The 13,305-nt window shown below is 36.8% G+C and overlaps 1 protein-coding gene across 1 annotated transcript; it reads left to right on the forward strand.

Annotated features, from left to right (window-relative positions):
• Positions 1-7,129: 7,129 nt before the first annotated feature.
• LOC119786937 (ras-related protein Rab-33B-like) lies at positions 7,130-12,915 on the forward strand. The gene is made up of 3 exons (XM_038290531.1): positions 7,130-7,477; positions 11,195-11,373; positions 12,366-12,915. The coding sequence occupies exons 1-3, from the start codon at positions 7,259-7,261 to the stop codon at positions 12,691-12,693; spliced, it is 726 nt and encodes a 241-aa protein (XP_038146459.1). The 5' UTR covers positions 7,130-7,258; the 3' UTR covers positions 12,694-12,915.
• The last annotated feature ends 390 nt before the right edge of the window (positions 12,916-13,305 follow it).

Below are 13,305 nucleotides of genomic sequence, written 5' to 3' on the forward strand. Positions count from 1 at the left end.
TTTGTGTATGTTTCTCAGTCCCCTCTGTTTATGGCAAAAAGTCAGCTCCTCTGGGTAGGTTTTAACATTTAGACTGAGTGTTGGACGTAAACAGGCAGATTCAGCTTGAATATAAATTGTAACAAAATAGTTCATTTGGCTGATTTCTGGCCTGTTTTACTAAATATTCCCTCATTTTCCACAGACCAAATTATATGCGTAAATAATTTGAATAGTTATTGAAGCACCCAATTTCTGGGTGTCTCTTTAATGAAGCAGTCAACATGGATTGATCTAGTCTAAGGTTGGAAACCCTAAGAGCCCCTATTTGAGAAGTCGTCCTGACAACAAGCAAGAGGAAGTCTGCTCATTTCACACAACGGGAGGCTGAGATTGCTACACGGGTTATCTGTATGTTTATACATAACATTTATTACCAGGATGGAGAAGTAATGCTGGATATCTCAGCTTGTACACAAGTCATGGAAATCTAATTTTTAATGGTACATTGGTTTAGAAAAGTATATGAAAAAAAGTAGCTCACTTTTTTTTTAACAACTTTTTTTTTTTTTTAGATCAGAACATGCATGTTACTAAGACGGTTCACAGGGAAAATATTCAGACTTATAAATATCTCTATAATTTTAGAATTTAAATTAAGCCAATAACATACCATCGTTTTAGTGTTCTCAATGATAGTAACCAAAGCTGCCAACATTCTACCGTTAAAAGCTGTGGTATAGTACTGCTCCAAACAACTTTTAAGTGTTTTGATTTTCTGCTTTAGAAGAGAATTTAAATTTGTCATTACACTTTCACGAATACAAACCAACAAAATATAGTTTGCATTTATCCAGAAGTGCTATACAGGATATAAAGATGTATTTACATGTGTACAGAGACCATGTATGGACTATAAATGGTATAAACAATTAGTTGTGAGGCTATAAATTGTTAGAGGCTATAAAATCAACATTAAAGCTATATACAGATTATAAAGGAAAGTTGGGATATGGATTTTATATATATGTATATATATATACAGGTGCTGGTCATAAAATTAGAATATCATAAAAAAGTAGATTGATTTCAGTAATTCCATTTAAAAAGTGAAACTTGTATATTATATTCATACATTACATACAAACTCATATATTTCAGATGTTTATTTTGTTTAATTTTGATGATTACAAATGACAACAAATGAAAATCTCAAATTCATCATATCAGAAAATTAGAATATTACTGAAGACCAATAAAAACAAAGGATTTATAGAAATGTTGGCCAACTGAAAAGTATGAACATGAAAAGTATGAGCATGTACAGCACTCAGTATTTAGTTGGGCCTCCTTTGGCCTGTATTACTGCAGCAATGCGGCGTGGCATGGAGTCGATCAGTCTGTGGCACTGCTCAGGTGTTATGATAGCCCAGGTTGCTCTAATAGTGGCTTTTAGCTCTTCTGAATTGTTGGGTCTGGTGTATTGCATCTTCTTCTTCACAATACCCCATAGATTTTCTATGGGGTTAAGGTCAGGAGAGTTTGCTGGCCAATTAAGAACAGGGATACCATGGTCCTTCAACCAGGTACTGGTAGCTTTGGCACTGTGTGCAGGTGCCAAGTCCTGTTGGAAAATGAAATCTGCATCTCCAAAAAGTTGGTCAGCTGCAGGAAGCATGAAGTGCTCTAAAACTTCCTGGTATGTGGCTGCGTTGACCCTGGACCTCAGAAAACACAATGGACCAACACCAGCAGATGACATGGCACCTCAAACCATCACTGACTGTGGAAACTTTACACTGGACTTCAAGCAACGTGGATGAAGTGCCTCTCTTCTTTTCCTCCAGACTCTGGGACCTTGATTTCCAAAGGAAATGCAAAATTTACTTTCATCAGAGAACATGACTTTGGACCACTCACCAGCAGTCCAGTCCTGTTTCTCTTTAGCCCAGGCAAGACGCTTCTGACGCTGTCTGTGGTTCAAGAGTGGCTTGACACAAGGAATGCGACAGCAGAAACCCATGTCTTTCATACGTCTGTGTGTGGTGGTTCTTGAAGCACTCACTCCAGCTGCAGTCCACTCTTTGTGAATCTCCCCCACATTTTTGAATGGGTTTTGTTTCACAATCCTCTCCAGGGTGCGGTTATCTCTCTTGCTTGTACACTTTTTTCGACCACATCTTTTCCTTCCCTTCGCCTCTCTATTAATGTGCTTGGACACTGAGCTCTGTGAACAGCCAGCCTCTTTAGCGATGACCTTTTGTGTCTTGCCCTCCTTGTGCAAGGTGTCGATGGTCGTCTTTTGGACAACTGTCAAGTCAGCAGTCTTCCCCATGATTGTGTAGCCTATAGAACTAGACTGAAAGACCATTTAAAGGCTTTTGCAGGTGGTTTGAGTTAATTAGCTGATTAGAGTGTGGCACCAGGGGCCATCAATTTTGAACCTTTTCACAATATTCTAATTTTCTGATATGATGAATTTGAGATTTTCATTTGTTGTCATTTGTAATCATCAAAATTAAACAAAATAAACATCTGAAATATATGAGTTTGTATGTAATGTATGAATATAATATACAAGTTTCACTTTTTAAATGGAATTACTGAAATCAATCTACTTTTTCATGATATTCTAATTTTATGACCAGCACCTGTATATGTATATATATATATATATATATGTATATATATATATATATATATATATATATATATATATATATATATATATATATATATATATATATATATATATTCCATATCCTAACTTGCATGATACTGGAGTTGCTATTTGCTGAACCATAAAAAAAAGGATAAAATGTTAATATTAAATAGAAGAAAACAAGGATGCTCCAATTCATTTTCCTCATGTCTGTTTCTACTTGTTCTTAGCAGATTCATACAGGGATTTATTTTCCCTTGGTCCTAACAGATGGTGGCGCTATTTACCCAGTGGAGCCCCTCATGCACACCATTTTAAGTTGTACAAACATGTCACTCATGTAGAAAAAATTAATGATTTACTTCCAATTTCTTAGCATTTAGGTGGAATATAGAGTTTATATAGGTACTAACAGTCTCATCCTTATTATTGGAGCGTGGCATCCTTGATCTTCCATTTCACAGATTACCTCAGGGAGATAATAGATGCTCACTGAATGAGAAAGGCTCATTCTGTGTAATTTATATGGAGCTGCAGGTTTTAATGTCCTGCTACCTGTTAAAGAAGTCTACACAATTCACCTCCTGACTAATCTTTAAAGAGCAAAGAAAGAAATGGTGTACTGGAACATATTAGGAAGAATGCAGAAAACAACTAATACTTTGAAAGAGAACAAAATATTCAAAGTACTACATTTTGTTGCTGCAATAAAAACTCTTTGCTGTAAGTTGTTTATCACGCAGCAAAGGTTTACAACAACTTTTCTGGTTGTGATGTTTGAGGAATGTTTTTAAAGGTTTAAAACCACAGAGTTTAGGATTGAGGGGGGAAAAACAAGTTGGCTACAGGAAATAATGAAGTTATATTTTGATTTTATTTTTTCTAATTCTAATGAACAAGTTATATGAAAATCAGGCAATAACAGTAACTGACTTAAAGTTAACTTAAAAATATCTCTTAGCCAAATGGTGAGATCCCAAAAGCACATCTATATTTTTTTTTTCTGAAAGCTTTCTTTTTTTATATAAGTTTGCTTTTTTTGCTGCATTTTATTCAGCTCTACATTCTTATTATAAAGAAACTATTTGCATTCGTTCTGTTAAAATGTTAAATGAAGCATTTAACAACGCCGTCTATCGCTTTGCATTGAACATTGTGAACTATTAGTGAGCTATTTAGTATTAAATATGCTCTGTAGATATTGGTCCCTCATATTTTGTCGTTCGATTGCTATTAATATTTCAGTTATTAAGATACATTAAATGGTATGCATATTTTACATTGAGTAAAACTTTATCCTTGCTTTATTAGATTATATCATTTCACATACCATTCAGAAAATTAAACGGTAGACAAATGAATTATATATTTAAATAATTGCTTTAAGGTATTTGTTTTAATATTGTACCTCTAATAACAGAATATGGATGAGAAGAGGTTACTGTTCCACTAATTCTACTGGAACCTGTACATAGGTTATATTTTCCTAGTCAATTGAACAACACTTGTGTCTGCAACTGACTGGGATGATCTAAATGACCTTTTAAGCTTCTTTGAGAATACATGCTTTGATTTGCCCCAAACTAAGGATAAAAAATAAGCATTTCAACACCCTGCTGTTTTTTGCATGTTCTCCCACTTAGAAATCATGGAGGGATCTGAAATTGTCATCGTAGCTGCATGTCTACTGTGTGAGACGTTAAAAAAAAATCCAGAAATTACAATATAAGATTTTTTAAAACTATTTGTATGATACAGCTACAAATAAATGTGTGAACATATGAGAAAATCAAAGTTAATATTTGGTACAGTAGCTTTTGTTTGCAATTCCGGTGTTCAAACGTTTCCTGTAGTTTTTTTTTTTTTTTTTACCAGGTTTGAACACACTGCAGGAGTGATTTTGGCCCACTCCTCCACACAGATCTTCTCTATATCAGTCTGATTTCTGGGCTGTTGCTTAGAAACATGGATTCACTATTGGGTTTAGGTCTGGAGACTGGCTAGGCCACGCCAGAACCTTGATATGCTTCTTCCAGAGCCACTCCTTGGTTATCCTGGCTGTGTGCTTTGGATCATTGTCATGTTGGAAGACCCAACCTCCACCCATCTTCAATGCTCTGAGGGAATGAGGTTGTTCCCCAAAATCTCCCAATACATGTCCCTGGTCACCCTCTGCTTAATACAGTGCAGTCACCCTGTCCCATGTGCAGAAAAACACCCCAAAGCATGATGCTACCACCCCCATGCTTCACAGTAGTGGTGTTCTTGAGATGGTACTCATCAGTTTTCTTCCTCCGTTAGTGGAATTATGACCAAAAAGTTCTATTTTGGTCTGTTCTAACCACATGACTTTTTCCCATGACTCCTCTGGATCATCCAAATGGTCATTGGCAAACTTGTGACGGGCCTTGACATGTGTTGTTTTAAGCAGGGGTACCTTCTGTGCTATGCATGATTTTAAACCATATATTTCTTAGTGTATTAACAACAGTACCAACAGTACCAGTTCTGGGCTGATTTCTCACCTTTCTTAGGATCACTGAGACCCCATGAGGTGAGATCTCGCATGGAGCCCCAGTCTGAGGGAGATTGACAATCATGTTTAGTTTTCCATGTTCTAATGATTGCTCCATCAAATTTAGTTTTGTATACACTCCATTCACTCCGTCCATTTGTGAGGCTTTTCCCCCCAAGCTGCATGGCAATTTCCAGCCTTGTGGAGGTGTACAATTTTGCCTCTGGTGTCTTTGGACAGGTCTTTGGTCTTGGCCATGTTAGTAGTTGAACTCTTACTGATTGTATGGGGACTGTATGTATGAGGACAGGTGTCTTTATGCAGCTAACAGCCTCAAACAGGTGCATCTGATTTAAGAAAATAAATGGAGTGGAGATAGACATTTTGAAGGCAGACTAACAGGTATTTGAGGGTCAGAGTTATAGCTGATAGAGAGGTGTTCAAATACTTATTTGCAGCTGTATCATACAAATACATAGTTAAAAATCATACATTATGATTTCTGGATTTTTTATTATTATTTTTTTTAGATTATGTCTTTCACAGTGGACATGTACCTATGAGGATCATTTCAGACCCCTCCATGATTTCTAAGTGGAGGACCTTCCAAAGTAGCAGGGTGTTCAAATACTTATTTTCCTCACTGTAATTCAATAAGTTAAATCCAGCTCATAAAGTGGGTTAGGTTCATCCTCCCTCCTCTCACATCCAGAACTTTGAAGTTTGAAAGTCCATCTGCTCTCTGTTCCATGTGCTGCATGGCTTGTTAGAGTAAACATCCAATTCATGAACTATCTTTATCATTTTAATCAGTTTTCTGGTGCTGGGTTGATCCACTTCTATCCTCTCTCTGCGCAAAGACACACCAGGATCACTGTGCTTTGCGCTCTGAAATAAAGCGTGTCTCTGTGCTGCAGCAATCACATATTTTTCACATAATGAACAAGTTATGCTCACAGCCTTGGACTAATCAGCTGTTCTCACCTTTTAAGGACAGAAACCTGTAGCCTGTGCTCCAGTAGAGCAGAACTGGAGCCGCATGTGCGCAATCTTCTTTTTTTCTTCAAATTAAAAACAAATGTGATTGGTTTTACATGAAAATATGTAAACTAATTTAATTTATGATATGGGGCTATTCACAAAACATGGAGGTTTTCAGACTATTTTGACATAACCAGTTTTAATCTATTTTTTTTCCACTTTTCAGCTCCACCTGTTCTCCTTCCTAATCTCTCCCATAGAATATTGGATTTCTAGATGTTTTGCGTTATGAGAAGTGATTAGACCATTTTAGGATTCACAGCTGGGGGTTGTTAGATTATTATCACTTGGATGTCCAAAAATATTAAACATAAAAACAAAAGTTGAATACATTTCTAAGGTGTCTGCAGTCTTAATCCTTTTTTTTTCTGCTTCCAATATGGGTATGTCATCTTACATAGTAAATTTCACAGTGTTAAATATGCAGTGTCAAAGTACATTGACTCTTTTGGAGTTATTACAACAACAACTGGAGTAAAGCTAAAGCACACACTACATAGAGTTCTAATTTAACACTAATTCAGAATGAGACCAAATGCACCCTTAATGTGTTACTTTAACACTGCAAAATTTACTGTGTAGTAATGTTTTCAATCTTAGTCTGAAATTCAGACGTTCAAATTTGAATTTGAATATGCAAACTTTTCTAGATGTTTTCTTTAAAAAGAAAAGTTTAAAATTGTGATTGTTTTATGTTGCCATATCTGTGTATTTGGACTTTTCAGAGAGTCCAAGGTTGCAGTTTATTTCTAAATAACACAAATGATCAGAAATAGTATAATCAATTTTTTTAGACAAAAAAAAAAAATGACTTTAAAACGTCGCTCATCAACATGTTGGGTCAGGACTGGATTATCATCATCATCATCATCCTCATCCTCCTCATCATCATCATGCTGTCAAATCAAACACAGGCGTGCAAATGAGACGGCCCACTCCTTCCCCTCTCTCACCCACGCTCTCCTGCGCCGTGGAGCGCGTCTCAGCAGCTTCTCCCCAAAAAGGGACGGATCTAAGTCAGGAGAGTCAGAGGAGTTTGGATCTGCGTGGAAGTCAGCTCCATGGATTCATCTCTGGAGTTCTCCAGCTCTCTGGGCAGCGTGTCCTCCCTACTCAGCCGCTGTCGGACCTTTAAAGTCTTGGTGATTGGAGACTCCGGGGTGGGAAAGACCTGCCTGACGCACCGGCTGTGCGCAGGAGAGTTCCCACGCAGGACAGAGGCCACGATCGGCGTGGACTTTCGCGAGAGAGCGCTGGAGATTGATGGAGAGAAAATAAAAGTAAGAGGAGAGTTGATTTTTTTTATTATTTATTGCAAGCTCGATTAACTAAATCTGGAGAAAATAGATATACAATAGAGGTAGTTCTTTTTGCACTGAGTTGCTTGTTATTGGCTGAGCAGCAGACTCTGCAGCCTGCAGGGATGGATGTGATCAGTTCCTGTCATGGAGCACTTGTGATCTGCGGGAAGCTGCATCCTGCAGAAGGGTTCAGCTTTCTAAAAACATGTGGGTGTTCATTGGTGCGTTTCCTGAGTGTTTTGAAATATCCACATGATAGAGGAAGTGTCTACATTTTCTGGTCAATTTTCTTGGAGAAGTGTTTCTGATTGCACGATATAGCAGCAACCCTCAGCCTAATACCAAATGTTTTTTTTCTTCTAAATGATTAATAAAGTGAATTATAAAGGCAAAATATTAAACTGGTCCAAAGAAAGAATCAGTTATGGACTCTTCTCTCAGCCCACACCATCATGAGGAATTGATTCAGTAGCAGTTTAAAACACTGAAATATTTGCCTAAAATAGGTAGAAGTTTATTTACATAATTACATATTTTCTTCATTTGAGCAGGTAAATGAGACAATCTGCCAAAGTAATTAACAATTTCCCCCTTAAAATAAGATTATTAGATATTTTACGCTTTAAATAACATCATCTTCCTATCCATTAGTAAATTCACTGCCTTACCCATGTGCTCAAACAAAGAAATATGCACTTATTTTATGAACAAATGACTTAAATCTACATTTTTGCAGTGTATGTTTTCAGAACAGGGGGCCATAACAGGGGTCAGGACCAATTTAACAGTAGCATTGGCCCTTTGTTGGCCCCTGTACAGAGTCGCCCATGATGCAGAGCTAAGAAGAGTCTTTCAGCTGTTTTTGGGATATCTATGGATTTTAAATGGAAGTTTACAAATTCTGATATCTCACTGATTTTAACCTTTTTTTTCATTTTTATTATGGTAAAATATGTATATAAGAAGAACCCAAAGCCTCACAGTACAAATCTGGGACTTAAATTGATAGAAAATCATAAGTTAATATATAAGTTCTATAAACCCAAATATAGAAAACTGCGCTGTAACCATCAAAGAAAGACATTTTTTGACTATATAAACTATAAATGGCTACTGAATCCTCAAACCCAACCATTAAATTGTAGCTCAGGCTAATTGTTTAGCTTTTCTTTACTGGAAGATAAATTTCCATCTTAGTTTAAAAACCTTTAGCAGCATTGTCCTCCATGTTGTGGGAGTGGCAGTCAGGACATAGGGCTTTGAATCCTGAGATTGGGTGTTCGATCCCCCACTCCCCCCAGACTGCCACTTTGGGTCCCTGAGCAAGACCCTTAACCCCACACTGCTCCCCGGGCGCCGCACAATGGCAGCCCACTGCTCCCCAAGGGGATGGGTTAAATGCAGAGATAAATTTCTCCAATGTGAGATCAATAAAGTTCAATTTTTTTTTTTTACTTCTTTGCAACCACAGTAATGCTTCCTTTCAACAGGATGGAGATGTTGAGTTTAAATGTGAGTATTTGTATTTAATAGGGATGTTTACCCGATATTAATATTGGATATCAGTCGAATATCAGCCAGAAAGCTAATATCGGATTTTATTGTCCTGCATCTAAAATCTCTGATATTTTCATGCTGATAGAAACATTCTGCTTCTCTTAAAGTTTCTGTAACTCACCGGTTAAATAATACCTTTGATGCTGACTTTTGTTCCCTGTTTTAGTGACTTGATCAAGCCTTTCCTAACGTTCTACAGTATAAAATAAATAATGAAAGCTGGTATGATTCATGCTAAAATCGTATCGGGTCAATATGAGTATCAGGCAATTCTTAAAGCTGCAATATCTGTATCCTATCGGAAGTGAAAATGATTTAATCGACGGATGTTAACCGTTGGTCTCATCTGACCAGAGCTCCTTCTGTGTCCCTACATGGGTGGAGGCAAACATTACAGAACTTTTTTTACAACCTTTTTCTCAGCAATGGTTTTCTTTGTCCAATTCAACCATTAAAGTTAAATTTGTAAAATTCACAACTGAATAGTTATCCTGTCAACAGATTTCACCCCCTTAACTGTGCTTCTCTGCAGCTCCTCCAGAGCTACCATCTTTAGAACTGGAGATCTAGTTTTTCAAACCTAATTCTCAAGATTTCGGTTTCTACTTCACCTGCTTCTTCCTCTTGGTCTGTTATTGAGCATTTTTAACGAATATTCTGCATTTCATCTTTGTTACCATATCCTCTTCGGTAGTAAAGCTAAGTTATTTGGTCCAAAATAAGCTTGGCTTGTTTGCTTCTTTGCAGTGCAAGATCCAGGAGATGACTATAAATTATGTTTTAGGATTAAACTACCACACTGTTAAGTTAAGCTGTTCTGTTTGCATGTATGAATGTACCATTCTTCAACAGATCATGCAAGAAAACAATATTTATGGTGAAAAACATCCTGTCCCTACCAGTCTAAAAAAGAAAAAAGGAAATCTAACACTTCAATAAAAGTAAAATGTAAAAAGATATCTTTAATAGATTAGGTTTGGGAAGGTTTATTTCTGATATTTGAGAAGAGAAGATCCATGCATTTCCTTAGATCAGACAGAGTTGGTATGGAGAAGGAAAGAGTATAATTAATTAAATTTATTCCCATAGTAGTGTGATCTAACAGTCATTAACAACTGTCTTATCACCAGAATGAAAAAACCTTCAGTGCTTGTTTAGTTTAGTCCTGTGGAGATGTCAGAGCTGCAAGAAGAAAATCAAATCAGAAATATGTCACTTATTCACAAACTGAGAATGAAATGTTGGACGAAAGGATGACAATGCAAACACAGATTCTTAGTAAATTATATATTTAGATAATATTTGTGTGCTTAAACATAGTGGTGGCAGCATCATTCCATGGAGATGGCTGGTACTCTGAACCAGAAGATTAAAAGATAAGAAAAATATATACAGAACAATTTAGAGCAACCCTGACCTCGAATTTTCTCCAAAGCTGATTAATAAGCATTTCACTGGTTCACAGGGTAGGATTTCAGCAACTTCAGAATAAATGAACCGGGGGAGAGAATAGGCTTTAGAAAAAACAAGCTGGGAAGTTATCACCAGGAAGAAAGACTGCAGACTGCCTGAGGCCAGGATACTGGACTGGGTCATTTACAGAACATCCATGTTTTCTCTCAGATGGTGACTTTTAAGTCTGTAAACAGTGAGAAAAGGCCTCATGGAGAGCAATGTAAGGCTGCAAAGTGAAAGGAAGTTTCTTTTATAGTCAGCTAAAACCATTAGAGTATTTTTCCTTCGAAACTTATTCTAAGAGCTTCATACGTTTTCTGCAGAATGGCAAAGCAGAGAGGTTTGTCCTTTAGTTTACTTCCTAGTTTGGAACAGAGCACCCTGGTTTTTTATTAAGTTGTTGATTCCTCTCAAGCCCTGAGAAAAACATATTGATGAAAGTATTGATTTGAAGAGAAACAGGCTTGGATAACGACTGTTCTCCAGGCCAAAGTCAAAGTTTTTGTTCCTTTGCTCGCTATCCGAACTCACTGTTCTCTGCCTGCTCTGAAATATGTCAAAGCATGTTTCCCTCTCCTTCTTGCCCTCATCCGTATCCATGTTTTAAAAAAAAAAGGTTTCAGTCTCTTGCAGCCATCTCCTCACTCCCATCCTCTGCTTTTTGTTTTCCATGTTACTGATCAGCTCCAGCTGTGGGACACTGCAGGTCAGGAGCGCTTCAGGAAGTCCTTGGTGCAGCATTACTATCGGAACGTCCACGCCGTGCTTTTCGTTTATGACGTCACCTGTCCGGCCAGTTTTAACGGGCTGGGTGCCTGGGTGGAGGAGTGCCGGCAGAACTCTCTGGGTCACGAAATACCTCGGTAAGGTGGTGAAGTAAAGTCACTGAAATGCAATAAAAACAAATCCAATTTACTGTAATGGATTTAAGAAAATTACAATGAAATGTTTTTTATTTCACACATATAAAAAAACAAAAATAAAAACTAACAAAATTAAATGTCTCTAATATAAGACAAAGCAGTTAGTTTGATCACTGTGGAAAAAAGACCTGCTTGTTTGGCTGCAGTTAGGATAACTAAGCACAAACCTTGAGTAGATTGATTTAATTTCGTGTACCAACATTGATTTAGTGTAAAATCAATGAGCTACTGTACAGAAGGTGACCTTTGAACCTTAAATTCACTCACAGTCCAGCTCTTCAACTATGTAGGGTCCAGTTTGATTCTAACTTGATCAACATATAATTTTAGCAGCAGTACAGTTAAAAAATATGAAAATAATAAATAAAAAATTTTTAACCATCTAATAAAATGATATTTTTGTTTTTGTTATTTGTATTGCTTTGGTTCATTAAATGATAAACAGGATTTGATCTTGGTTTTTCTCTCAGGTTTTTGCCACAGATTTAATAGTTTAAGTAGTTGTTGGAAACTTTAACCAGATTTCATTATTTAAAAAAATCCATGTAGATATATTTAATAATTTAGGCCTCCTCTGAACAGCTGCAAACTTTACAATTGATCTCAGTTTGATGAAAGTAAAATATTGATTATTTTTACCAATTCCAATAGTCAGTTTCAAATTTTTTTTTTTATTTCATTTGCATTTTTCCTGCAGGTAAATCTATTCTGATGATTCAACAAGAGCCAATTTATCATAGTTTACTTGCATTAGCCCAGCATGGATTTTAGAAAATTTGATGACATCTGTTTACTGCACATATGTAAAGTAGGACGTTTTGCCAAACCTTAAGGGACCTTCCAAAGAGAAAATTTTGTCCCGAACACAAAGCCCTGTGGAACTCCACATAAGGTATCTCACAATAACTCAATTTATTGTTATATTTCCTTAGGTTCCTCATTGGGAATAAAAGTGACCTCCGTAACGCCAGCAGCACCGGTTGCCAGGTGAGCCAGGAGCTGGCCATGAACTTCGCCAAGACTCATGCAATGGTTTTCTTTGAGACGTCTGCCAAGAACCCACTTAAAAAACAGCTAAATGGTCGACGAGGTGAAGTCGAGGAGATGTTTCAGCAGAGTGGAGTGGAGGACATTGTTACTGCTGTTGGTACAACACTGAAGAGACATAAAACTCCTTTAACGGCTAACTCACTAGCCTACAGTGGGTCTTTTAAAGTTCACAAAAAAAAGCAGCAGAAAGAGCTGTGGGCCTGCTGCTGAGCATGGCTCTTTTCTGTTTTTTGGATAGAATATGTGGACTTTAAAGCTTTTTAATTTTTAAGAATATGAATGTAAAAATTGTATTTTTGATCATTGCCTAAATGTTTTGTAAAAAGAGCTTTTTTTTTCTAGTTCATGCCTTCCTTGAAAACGTGCTGTTTATTTGTGATCTTATTGTTTACCATTGTTTCAAAATAAAAGACAGTTAATATAAGCATCCCAGTGAGCCTTCAGTACAGTGGTGTGTTTATTCTCAGCCTGTGTGGTCTCCCTGGGAATTTGAATTGTTTGGAAATGTTTTCTCACTCAGTGTTTGCCGTTTAGATCCTCACCAGTAGAACCTGAGTTCTATAACCACCTCCACATAATGCAGCTCTATAACTAGAGTTATTGAAGCAGATTTCATTCATGATCCATCAGTTTTTCCTTAACCTTCACGCTCATTTCAAAGAAGTGCATGAGAACTCCAACTTTTTTCAAGTTAGTGAAGGCATCTACATCTCTTCGCATGCAGTTTAATGAAAATCAGTGAAGATTAGAGACAAATGATTCAATATATGAATGTGTTTTTGCTTAATCCCTTTTTCTGTTCAAAGCTACCGATAAGAATAT

This window comes from Cyprinodon tularosa, unplaced genomic scaffold (genome assembly GCF_016077235.1).
Source record: "Cyprinodon tularosa strain WSP-4 unplaced genomic scaffold, ASM1607723v1 ctg283, whole genome shotgun sequence".
In the NCBI taxonomy this organism is placed as follows: domain Eukaryota; kingdom Metazoa; phylum Chordata; class Actinopteri; order Cyprinodontiformes; family Cyprinodontidae; genus Cyprinodon; species Cyprinodon tularosa.

Coding starts and splice junctions, on each gene's coding strand:
- LOC119786937 (XM_038290531.1), top strand. CDS start 7,259: ATGGATTCATCTCTGGAGTTCTCCAGCTCTCTGGGCAGCGTGTCCTCC. Junction 7,478..11,194: donor TTGATGGAGAGAAAATAAAA/GTAAGAGGAGAG, acceptor GTTACTGATCAG/CTCCAGCTGTGGGACACTGC. Junction 11,374..12,365: donor CTGGGTCACGAAATACCTCG/GTAAGGTGGTGA, acceptor ATATTTCCTTAG/GTTCCTCATTGGGAATAAAA.